This window comes from Panicum virgatum, chromosome 9K, assembly GCF_016808335.1.
Source record: "Panicum virgatum strain AP13 chromosome 9K, P.virgatum_v5, whole genome shotgun sequence".
Classification (NCBI taxonomy): domain Eukaryota; kingdom Viridiplantae; phylum Streptophyta; class Magnoliopsida; order Poales; family Poaceae; genus Panicum; species Panicum virgatum.
In genome coordinates this window covers 22,693,838-22,706,207 of record NC_053144.1, presented here as the reverse complement: position 1 = coordinate 22,706,207, position 12,370 = coordinate 22,693,838, and the positions used below count along the sequence as shown (strand labels likewise).

The 12,370-nt window shown below is 46.7% G+C and overlaps 1 protein-coding gene across 1 annotated transcript; it reads left to right on the top strand.

Annotated features, from left to right (window-relative positions):
* The first annotated feature begins 6,584 nt into the window (after positions 1-6,584).
* Positions 6,585-10,579, top strand: LOC120647832. The gene is made up of 6 exons (XM_039924663.1): positions 6,585-6,607; positions 6,681-6,937; positions 7,012-7,114; positions 8,458-8,793; positions 8,868-8,922; positions 10,573-10,579. The coding sequence occupies exons 2-6, from the start codon at positions 6,806-6,808 to the stop codon at positions 10,577-10,579; spliced, it is 633 nt and encodes a 210-aa protein (XP_039780597.1). The 5' UTR covers positions 6,585-6,607; positions 6,681-6,805.
* The last annotated feature ends 1,791 nt before the right edge of the window (positions 10,580-12,370 follow it).

Genomic DNA, 12,370 nt, shown 5'->3' with positions numbered 1-12,370 from the left:
TACGAGAGCCCAGCCGTAGTGTTGGCCAACGGATCGAACACCAGCAGCCACTGATGGCGATAGGGATGGGAGCAGAGACCGAGGACGACGACAAGGCCCCAGCACGATGCCGTGGCCGAGACCCAGGCACAGTACAGGACGGGGAGTGCGATTTCGCTCGCTGATCCGCCATCGAGTTAAGAAGGCCATGGCATCCAACTGCCCGCACCCGCTTGTCATCTCCGTCCTCCGATCCAACACACGCCACCACTCCAAGATCCACGAGCAGGCAGCAGCAAAGTCGTCGTCTATCCCAAGCTATGCAGAAGCATGTACAGTGCCTCCGATCCTACGCGGCGCCGGCCATGAATGGAGTCTCAACAACCAGGCCACCAGCAGGCGATTTTTCTACAGCGAATTTAATTGTGCAGCTAGCTAGTTTATGCGATGATGGAGGTAGCAGAGAATGTTTGAAAATGTCAACAAATTCCTCAGCCCCTGGTGTATAGTATGGCCTAAAGCACTGAGAGATGGCCTAAAGCCCTGAGAGATACAGCTGGTTGGTCGAGAACAAAGCCCTGCCGCGTCGCGTATGAAAAACATTCAGGGATTCAGGGGATTGCAGTTCGCCAAAGCAGAAACACATCAATGCTTAAAAGATTCATCTCGCATTTAGTTGGTGAAAAGATTTAAATTTTGATATTATAGCACATTTTATTGTTATTTGATAAATAATGTCCAATCATAGACTAATTAGACTTAAAATATTCATCTCGTGCTAATCAGTTAAACTGTGTAATTAGTTATTTTTTAACTATATTTAATGCTTCATATATGTGTCCGAAGATTCGATGTGTGTAACAATTTTTTTGAAAACTAAACAGGCCTGAAGGATTACAACCCGTTCCACAGGACGATGATGACAGACACCTGTAGGTAGGGATAAGGTCATTAGGTCTCTTAGGTACATGGTGCTTGTACTTAGAGCATGGCTTATGATTCAGCCGGCAGCCGGCGTAAAGAAGCACCACGTCATCCAGCTGGGCAGTAAAAAATTAGTGGTAGTGGTAGGGTCTACACCAATATTCAATGCTCACTTTGATCCAACAGCGATGTAGAGCCAATAGAAATCACAGAAGCAGTGATGGTGACCCCACATAACCACAACCCGATGCTATACGCCTGTTCTGAGCCGGCGAATTGCGAATCGCCCGTCTCATTCTCTATCTTCCATTCTCTCTGCCAACAAGGATTTTTTCTGACGTGTGACCTTCCCAGCCTGCTAGTTGCCATTATAATACTTGCTCTTACAGTTAAACATCAACAGGCATCAGCAAGCATCTGCTGCCACGACGCGAGAGATAACGACCCCCAGAGTCCGGACGAACTGTCGCTCTCTGATTTCGCCGAATTCAGTGCTGGGTTTCCTTCCTCCCAACCAACCGCCCACATCAGGGCCAATTTCCCTGTTATGATCCATGCGCGGTTCTAGAAACTTGTTGTTTCATTGGGGCGCTGAAAAGAAGGAAAAACATGCGCGCTCTTTCAGTTGTTCACCTTGCTAGGCCAAATAGTGATCAAAATACAATGTGTTTCTTCAGAGTTCAGAGAATCAGAGGGGAGAACGACAAGACACATCCTGGTGCCCTCTAAACTGTGCACTCTGACAGGGCTGGTGCTGCAGGTCCTGGGATCCTGGCCATGGCCACCGTTGCGACGAGAGACGCCAAAGCCACCGCGTGGCTGTCGGGCCGAGGTCAGCAAACTATGGCCCTTTCTGAATTTTTTTATTTTGATATTATAGCACTTTCGTTGTTATTTGACAATTAATGTCTAATTATGAATTAATTAGACTTAAAAAAATTCGTCTCGTACAAATTAATTATTTTTTCAACTATATTTAATGCTCCATACATATGTTCAAATATTCGATGTGACGGGTACTACATAAAAATTTTTGGGAACTAAACAGGGCGGATCGGCATGGCTCCCGATCGGGTTCTACTTCACTTGTATCATATCTCATCTGATCTGATCTCCGAGCAGGGATTCAGGGCATGCTCGCCGTTAAATTCTGACGCATCCGATCCATTGATGCCCTTGCTAGACCATATGTGATAGTGGGAGTACATGTGCGTGCACGGGCGAAATGATTGATCGATTTTCAATCAATCATGCTGCTGTACTTGAACCAGCAAGTAGTGAACAGAGCTCTGATGATAGAAAAAAAAGGAGGGAAGAAAACTTTAGGATGTTAATGCCAGGAAGATGATCTCTGAAATATCTTCCATGGAAAGGAAAGCAGTTCTGTTCCCCCGAGTTATCGTAAGGTAGACACCTGAATGCTCACCGGCTCTGAACTTGTTCTGAAAGCAAGGTCTGGCACCTGCATTAGCTTGGAATCTCTTCATCTTTTTCTCAAATTCGCTCATCACATTCGCACAAAACCGACGCAAATACACGACACCAACAACCAGGCTTTGTCTGGTACGCACGGCACCATTATTCGACCGCACTGGCTTCCAATCCAAGTTCCAACCAAACAGAACAGACAGTGAACCGCGACGACGGCGAGGGCGCACATGCATGGGCACCCGAGATGGCTGGCTCATTCACAATCAGTGTGGTTGCTCTCCAAGAACAAGCAGCCGATCGAGGAAGGGGCCAGGAGCTCCTTGATTCGCCGATACGCCACCACCCGAGAGAAAAGGCGGAGGCGGCTTCTTTGCTGCGCCGGGCCGCGCGGCTGTTGCTTCGACAGTCTGGGCCCGGGACCTGTTGGCCTGCTCTCGACCGAGCAGCGGTTGCCCGGACGGAGCGGTCGGTTTCGACGGCTCTTGGAAAGTGGGGCGTAAATTTGGAGCATGATCCCGGCGATCTTGAAAGTGCTCATGAATGGAAGGGGAAAGGTGCCGTAGGGTTGTGCCGGTTTCGTCCTTCGCCGGGCCGGCCATTCTCTTCTCTCCCATCATCACTCCTGCCGGTTTCGTAATGCGGGTGAGTAGAAGGGAACGGGCTGGTGAGGTCTACATAGTACATGCACTCTCCCAATGTAGGTTGATTTTGTTGTCTGGTACTACTAGGGAGTAGTATGTTATTTTTTGAGCAACATGGTTTCAAACAATCTTTTTTTCTTAGGAGTAGGTTAGAGGATTTTAATTTTAGGAGTGTAATCGGGCTAAGTCTCCGATAAAGCAACTGTCTTTTTTGAGCAATATGGTTTCAAGACCAAGGTAGCGGAATGTTAGGGTGCAATGCAAACCTCTTAGAGAGTCCATCCGTGTCCGCCCCAGCAAGAAAACGGCTACGCGTTATTATACTAACGCAACAAGAAAACATATGCACATGCACAGAAGAAATCTGTTCCGGATAAAACTATCTGCACCGGCGCACAGGATAACATCTTGCAGTACCAGGATAGAGGAAATATCTCTGTAGTGGGGTACTGCAAAAACATCAAGGCCCTCGCGTCACTCGTTTCCCCGAAATCCAGAGGGATAGAGGACCTCCGCTACACACCCGCGTCAGCTCGTGGGCCTGGCAGCCCGCCCCCACCATCGTCCTTGTAGCCGCGCCGCGCCGCCGCCGTCCCGCCCGCCCACCACGCCGTTCCCGCCCACTGCGCTGTCCCCGTCCGCTCGCTGCGCCGCCGTTCCGCTAGCCGCGCCGCGAGGAGTCGAGCGGGAGCAGGGGAGGGGCCGGCTCGAGCGAAAGGAAGCAGGGAGGGGAGAGAGAGAATGGGGGAGAGACTATGAGATAGATTATGACGTGTGGGTCCCATAGCCATAGGCAGTAGTTGATATAGAGTATGAATGAGTGCAGAAGAAATTGTATATAGAGAAGAGAATATCGATGACTAAAATAAATATTTTTTTAGAATGGATTTAGAGTACGGCTGCGGATAGTCTACGTCTCTGATTTAGCACAGGTGCTTAAACTTACAGTACGGCTCGTTACTCTTTTAGTTTTTTAGAAGATTATACTAAACAAAAGTGGATTACTTAACAGGAGCCATTACCGAAAACAAAGTGGCCTAGCTCAGTGGGCGCGTTGGGCCGAGCTCAGTGGGCGCTCATGGGTGGGTGGGTGGGTGGGCTCAACAATCGCTATCAGTAGCGGATCAGCCCATGTGACGCCACGGCCCACCGCCGACGCCCCTCCAGAGCGAAATTTTTTCATTTTTATATTTTTTAAAAATTAAAATTTCAAAAATATATGTCCATTTTGAAATATTTCAAAAATACCCCCGGTCGTCCCCCCATAGGGCGACAGGACTTAAGTGAATTTTTTTTTCAAATTCTCAATAAGGTCCCTAGAAATAAATAAATAAATAAATAAAACCTGTCGCCCGTTGGGGGGCGACAGGGGCCTGTCGCCCAGCCCATGGGCGACCGCTGCTGGGCCCAGCCCACGGGCGCGGCAGGGGGCCTGTCGCCCCCCCCCCGCGGGCGACAGGGGGGCATGTCCCCCCCCCCCCCCCCCCGCGGGCGACCGGGGGTACCCCCTATATAAGCTCAAGCCCTCTCATTCCCTCCTCATTTGATCCTGAAAATTCCACCAAAAATCCAGAAAAAAAGAGAGGAGTGAGGAGAAGGAAAACGGCGAAACCCTGCCGGATTCAGCACTTGTGATCTGCAGGTTAGTACATTTAGTTTAAATATTGTTATATTTAAGTACTACGTATTTTAATATGAGTAATTTGATTTAATTAGTGCTATAGTAGAACCATTTAAGTAGGAGTTCAATGATACTTTAGTTTGTAGTTACGTAGTAGTAAATTAGTTTAGAAAATTAGTAGAACTATTTATGCAGTATAGAATTTGAGTGTCATCACGTAGTTATGAATACTTATACGTTGTAATTGAATTTCATACTTAGTTTTTACGGATTATTGAATAAGGTAGTGAAGTAAAGAGTATAACTCGATAAGTATTATGTGATATACAGATATGTCGAGCAAGATGCAGTTTCAAGTATTTTATGGTGAATACAATGTTATGTATGGGCCAAATGGAGTAGATCTTTCTGCCTTTAAGCGCACATCTAGCGGCATAGATAAACCTCTGGAAAGGAGTTTTGGTTCCATATGTAAGTGGCTGCAGCGTGTGTTCCATGTTGATCCGTTGACACATGTGATCACTGTCCAGTCTCTTATTAATTGGGAGGTAGAAAGTGAATTATGGGAATTAATGATGATACACAGCACTGATGACTGGCAGAAGTACATGGTATGAAACCGGTCCAAATTCAAATTTTAAATTTGAATTCAAAAAAATGAAAAATTCCCAAAAAATTCCTAAAAATACTTCAAGGTGCAATGAATCTAATGGTGTCAAATTTTCTCCAAAATTCGTTCATTTAGTATGGTTTTCGGAATTTATAAGTTAAATAAAAAAAGAAAAAGAAAAAAAAACCGCGGCCCATTAAGGCCCATCGCGCGGCAGAGGTTATTTAACGTCGCGTGTCCCTCAGCCGAAGCCTCACCAGCGCCTCCCTCACCCGCTCCCCCCTCACTGACCCCTGTCCGCCGCCAGAAGTCGCCGCCCGCCGCTCGAGGCCGGTTAGCCGCTCTCAGATCCCGGCTAACCGGTCTCCCTCACCGGTAAGCCGGACCGGTAGTAGATCTACCGGTCCCGTCCGGTTTTCCGCCCGGGGAGGCCGGTTTACCGGTATGGGGAGGCGGTAAACCGCCGATTAGCGTCGGTAAGCCGCGGTCAGGTTTGTTTTTTTTTCCCTAGGATTTAGGTGTATTTAGATGTTTTGTTTTAGGATTTAGGTGTATGACTTAGGTATATTTAGAATTTAGGGAAGATTTATTTATATTACATGATTTTTTGCACTATGTAGTAGGTTTTAGCTAGATTTAATTTAGGTGTATTAGATGATTTTTGACACTATAACTTAGGTAGGAGTAAGAATATTAGATGATATATTTTTGTTGTGCATGTATGCAGATAGACAATGGCAAGCAGAGATGTTGTGTGGGAACACGGTGAAAATCTTTATCCCGGATGGCGATGTAACTATTGTCGTACGCAGAAAGGAGGAGGTGGTGCGACTAGATTGAAACAACATTTGGCTGGGCGCGGGGCAGAGGTGATCCATTGCAGGAATGTGCCACCTGATGTGCGGGACTTCTTTCAGCGTGAGTTGGATAGGGCAAAGAAGGCAACTGCTGACCGGGCCCGAGAGAGGTTGAGACGGGAGAAGGCTGCAGCAGAGGGAAACTATCCCGGTGATGAAGAAGATGAGGAGGCTCAGGTGCAGCGTGCCATGGATCTATCGAGAGCGGAAGCAGAGTTCCGACGGGGGGTGGAACAGAGAGGAGGTGCATATGAGCGTGGAGGGGGTAGTGGTTCGACGAGGGGGAATGTTATGCAGAGAATGTTTCGAAAGTCCACTTCGCAGAGGGAGAGTCCTGTGGTGGAGGACTATAACTTGGCAGCTGGTGGGAGAAGAGGAATGACACAAACAAGGATTGATACAGGCTCCTGGACGCAGAAGGGTAAGAACGCAAAGGAAGCTATTGGTAAAGCTTGGTCAAAGTTTTTCCATATTGCAGGAGTACCTGGAAGACAGGCTGACAGTCCATACTTTATCAGCGCGGTTAGGGAGACACAGAAGTGGGGTAAGTTTTCTTTCATTGCAATGATACCTATAAACTTACATTTTTGTATCTTATGATTTTCATATGGTTGCAGGTGAAGGTATCGCATCACCCACTGGACGGGATATTGATGGCAAGTACCTTGATCAGAATGAGCAAGACTTGAAGACGAGGTACGTAAAGTTTCAGAAAGACTGGCCCTTATTTGGCATCACGTTAATGTGTGATTCATGGACTGGTCCGACGAGGATGAGTGTCATCAACTTTTTGATATATTGCAATGGGGTCATGTGGTTCCATAAGTCTATTGATGCGACTGGAAGAATTCAAAATGCTGCATATTTGTTCAAGGTAGTCCCTCAACCTGTTCCATTCACATTGTGTATGTTTTGTCATGTTACTAAAAAATCCGTCTTCCATTGCAGGAGATTCGAAAGGTGGTGGAAGAGATTGGACCGGAGAATGTCGTGCACGTAGTCACCGACAACGGCTCGAATTACAAAAAAGCATGCAATGAACTACTAAGTGATGTGTATGACCACATAGCTTGGACACCTTGTCTAGCACACACCGTCAATTTGATGTTGAAGGATATAGCTCGAAGGCCTGAACATGGTGTTATCATCAAGCAGTGCAAGCGAATTTCAAATTGGTTACACAATCATGGTCAGTTGAATACAATGATGAGGAACGCAATCGGTGGTGAGTTGGTCAAGTGGAATGCCACTCGATTTGGAACCAACTACATGTTCCTAGAGAGCATCTATCGGAAACGTGATCGTTTCATGCAGTGGATGGCATCTACTGAGTTCCAACACAGCAAATGGGCGAATACCGAAGATGGTAGATTTACTCATGCAAGTTTTTCAAGTATGGAGTGGTGGGATGCATTGAAATATATCATCGACACAGTTCAACCAATATACAAGTTCCTCCGCTTCGCTGATCAGGACAAGAAGCCGAACATGTGCGAAGTCGTGATGGCCTACCAGACTATGAAACAGGAGCTGAAGTCTTTCTTTGGAACAAATGTTTCCACACTGAAAGAGTATGTTGAGGTGGTGGACGAGAGGTTGGATGATGTGTTCATAGGCACGTATGTGGGTCCAGGTAAGCACACATCAGTCGTCTATTTTTAAACTCTATTGAAATAATGCTTATTTGAAGTGATTTATATTTTGCAGCTGCTGTCCTAAATCCGAGGTATGCCTATACGATGGAACCAACTCAACAAATGTTTCGTGGACTTAAGGATACATTTCAGCGCATGACGGATCTCCAGAGCGCCGTCCAGGCATTGCAGGAGCTTGACGTGTTTCGGCAGAAAATTGGCGAGTATAGCAGTGATATGGCAATGCGGATGGCGATGGACCCAAAGACATCCCCATGTAAGAGTTGTTCCGTATAAAATTGTTATTTTCTCTCTTCGAAAATATTGCTTACATACTCGGTTGCACATGCAGCGTCCTGGTGGATGATGTTCGGATCAAGTACTCCAAAACTGCAGTACCTTGCCATGAGGCTTGTTTCACAATGTTGTTCATCCAGTGGATGCGAGCGGAACTGGAGTACTTTTGCCTTGCTGCATACAAAGGTTCGCAATCGGTTGTCGCACAAGAAACTTAATAAGCTTGTCTATGTCAACTACAATCTTCGTCTCCGACTCGAGGAGGTCTCCGGCCCACTGATGCGTGAAGAAGGTGATTTCATTGACCAGCTAGCCCATCTTTCATTCTATGATGAGAAAAATCCGGTGCGGGAATGGATGGAATATGGTAGATCTAACCGGGCTCCAGTTCTGGACGAGGATGATGATGACGGCGACATCCCTCTCCCGTCCCATATTGTCAGAGATCAAATAAACGTGTCAGATCTACGTGAGGCTACGGGGAATGATTCCATCAGCGATTGGGCACGTCAAAATATAGGTGACACTCACCTAGGGAAGAGAAAGTTGCACAAGGGGCCTAAGAAGGGTGACTCGAAGCGTCGAAAAGGCAAAGGAACAGCAAAACCAGTGAGCAGCGACACCGAGACTGATGATGGCGAAGGTGAGCGTAGTCCTCCGTATCAGGAGTCCGAGGATAGCAGCTCGGCCGATGATGGTGATGATGGTGACGGTGCTCAGCCTAATGCTGGTGGTGGAGGTAGTGGTGCTGATGATGCTGCTGGTGGTAGTGGTCATGCTCGTGGTGTTCGTTTCACAGGTATATATTGCACATATAAATACACACATATTTCTGACTATTGACTACTAATTATGAAATATGGTTGATTGCAGGGGAAACTCAGTTCACACATGCTACTCAGGACACCGACCATGGAGCACCGCAATCGCAGAGGAGAACAGGTGGACCGACGGACTATGACAGTCCACAGAACTCTTCTTCCTCCTACAGCGATTCGAGGCACTCTTTTCACTATCCCATTCCTGACATCAGCATGCAGCCACCGACGAGATGGGTGTACGAATGGGAAGACCCCCATTTTTACACTATGTTAGTTCAGGAATGGCAGACAACATCGGCGTGGACGGGCCAAACTTGGCAACACTACAAGGCTGAGCTGCTTAGAGTGCGAGGTATCGCTTTGATGTCCACCGCCGAATACCAAACCGCATCTCAAATGGGGGTCTTCCTATTCCTACGTTGAACTTTTCATTTCATGTGTATAAGTGTATGACTCCGTATTTGTATGCACCCTATTACTATTGTATTTGTATGCATAATTATAACTCATTGCTTTGGTAGGGTCATTTACATTAAAATGTGCATAGCTCATGTCGAAATTTCCTTTTATTTCACACCGGGAATTAATTTTTCAAGCGGCGAAAAAATACTCTAAACAACCGGTATACCGGCCAAACCGGCCGGTATACCGGTGTAACCGGTCGGTATACCGAAGTGAGTCGCAACACAAAACCGGCCGGTATACCGGCCAAACCGGCCGGTATACCGGTATACCCGGCCGGTATACCGGTCGGAACCGCCACCACGGTAAAATTTGAATTCAAATTCGCATTTGACCGGTTCCGACCGGTAACCGGCCTAACCGGACCGGTAAACCGGTACCGGAGCCCGGCGGTTTGGCCGGTCCGGTCGGGAAATTGAACCCTGCGTACGAGAGCCCAGGTAGTGTTGGCCAACGGATCGAACACCAGCAGCCACTGATGGCGATAGGGATGGGAGCAGAGAGCGAGGACGACGACAAGGCCCCCGCACGATGCCGTGGCCGAGACCCAGGCACAGTACAGGACGGGGAGTGCGATTTCGCTCGCCGATCCGCCATCGAGTTAAGAAGGCCATGGCTTCCAACTGCCCGCTCCCGCTTGTCATCTCCGTCCTCCGATCCAACACACGCCACCACTCCAAGATCCACGAGCAGGCAGCAGCAAAGTCGTCGTCTATCCCAAGCTATGCAGAAGCATGTACAGTGCCTCCGATCCTACGCGGCGCCGGCCATGAATGGAGTCTCAACTACCAGGCCACCAGCAGGCGATTTTTCTACAGCGAATTTAATTGTGCAGCTAGCTAGTTTATGCGATGATGGAGGTAGCAGAGAATGTTTGAAAATGTCAACAAATTCTTCAGCCCCTGGTGTATAGTATGGCCTAAAGCACTGAGCGATGGCCTAAAGCCCTGAGAGATACAGCTGGTTGGTCGAGAACAAAGCCCTGCCGCGTCGCGTATGAAAAACATTCAGGGATTCAGGGGATTGCAGTTCGCCAAAGCAGAAACACATCAATGCTTAAAAGATTCATCTCGCATTTAGTTGGTGAAAAGATTTAAATTTTGATATTATAGTACATTTTATTGTACTTGACAAATAATGTCTAATCATAGGCTAATTAGAATTAAAAGATTCATCTCGTGCTAATCAGTTAAACTGTGTAATTAATTATTTTTTTAACTGTATTTAATACTTCATACATATGTCCGAAGATTCGATATGATGGGTGCTGTAACAATTTTTTTAAAACTAAACAGGGCCTGAAGGATTACAACCCGTTCCACAGGACAATGACAGACACCTGTAGGTAGGGATAAGGTCATTAGGTCTCTTAGGTACGTGGTGCTTGTACTTACAGGTAAACATCAACAGGCATCAGCAAGCATCTGCTGCCACGACGCGAGAGATAACGACCCCAGAGTCCGGACGAACTGTCGCTCTCTGATTTCGCCGAATTCAGTGCTGGGTTTCCTTCCTCCCAACCAACCGCCCACATCAGGGCCAATTTCCCTGTTATGATCCAAGCGCGGTTCTAGAAACTTGTTGTTTCATTGGGGCGCTGAAAAGAAGGAAAAACATGCGCGCTCTTTCAGTTGTTCACCTTGCTAGGCCAAATAGTGATCAAAATACAATGTGTTTCTTCAGAGTTCAGAGAATCAGAGGAGAACGACACAACACATCCTGGTGCCCTCTAAACTGTGCACTCTGACAGGGCTGCTGCTGCAGGTCCTGGGATCCTGGCCATGGCCACCGTTGCGACGAGAGACGCCAAAGCCACCGCGTGGCTGTCTGGCCGAGGTCAGCAAACTATGGCCCTTTCTGAAATTTTTTGGATTTTGACATTGTAGCACTTTCGTTGTTATTTGATAATTAATATTCAATTATGAATTAATTATGCTTAAAAGATTCGTCTCGTACTAATTAGTTATTTTTTTCAACTATATTTAAAACTCCATACATGTGTTCAAATATTCGATATGACGAGTACTATAAATTTTTTTTTGGGAACTAAACAGGGCGGATCGGCATGGCTCCCGATCGGGTTCTACTTCACTTGTATCAGATCTCATCTGATCTGATCTCCGAGCAGGGATTCAGGGCATGCTCGCCGTTAAATTCTGACGCATCCGATCCATTGATGCCCTTGCTAGACCATATGTGATAGTGGAAGTACATGTGTGTGCACGGGCGAAATGATTGATCGATATTCAATCAATCATGCTGCTGTACTTGAACCAGCAAGTAGTGAACAGAGCTCTGATGATAGAAAAAAAAGGAGGGAAGAAAACTTTAGGATGTTGGCCGTGTTTGGTTGCAGATCGTAAAATTTTTGAAAAGGCATCTTTCTATATTTGAAGTACTAAATATAGACTAATCACAAAAATAATTACAGAACTCGTCTATAAATCGCGAGGCGAATCTAATGAGCCTAATTAAACCGTCATTAGAGGTTATTTACTGTAGCATTACTGTATCAATTTAGCATCTAATTACATCCTAATTAGGTTCATTAGATTCGTCTCGCCATTTACAGACAGCAGTCGCAATGTGTTTTTTATTTCGTCTAGATTTAAGTCTCTATGCAGGTGCCGGAAAAAATTTTGGAATTTGGAATTTTGTAACAGAACACGGCCGTTAATGCCAGGAAGATGATCTCTGAAATATCTTCCATGGAAAGGAAAGCAGTTCTGTTCCCCCGAGTTATCGTAAGGTAGACACCGGAATGCTCACCGGCTCTGAACTTGTTCTGAAAGCAAGGTCTGGCACCTGCATTAGCTTGGAATCTCTTCATCTTTTTCTCAAATTCGCTCATCACATTCGCACAAAACCGACGCAAATACACGACACCAACAACCAGGCTTTGTCTGGTACGCACGGCACCATTATTCGACCGCACTGGCTTCCAATCCAAGTTCCAACCAAACAGAACAGACAGTGAACCGCGACGACGGCGAGGGCGCACATGCATGGGCACCCGAGATGGCTGGCTCATTCACAATCAGTGTGGTTGCTCTCCAAGAACAAGCAGCCGATCGAGGAAGGGGCCAGGAGCTC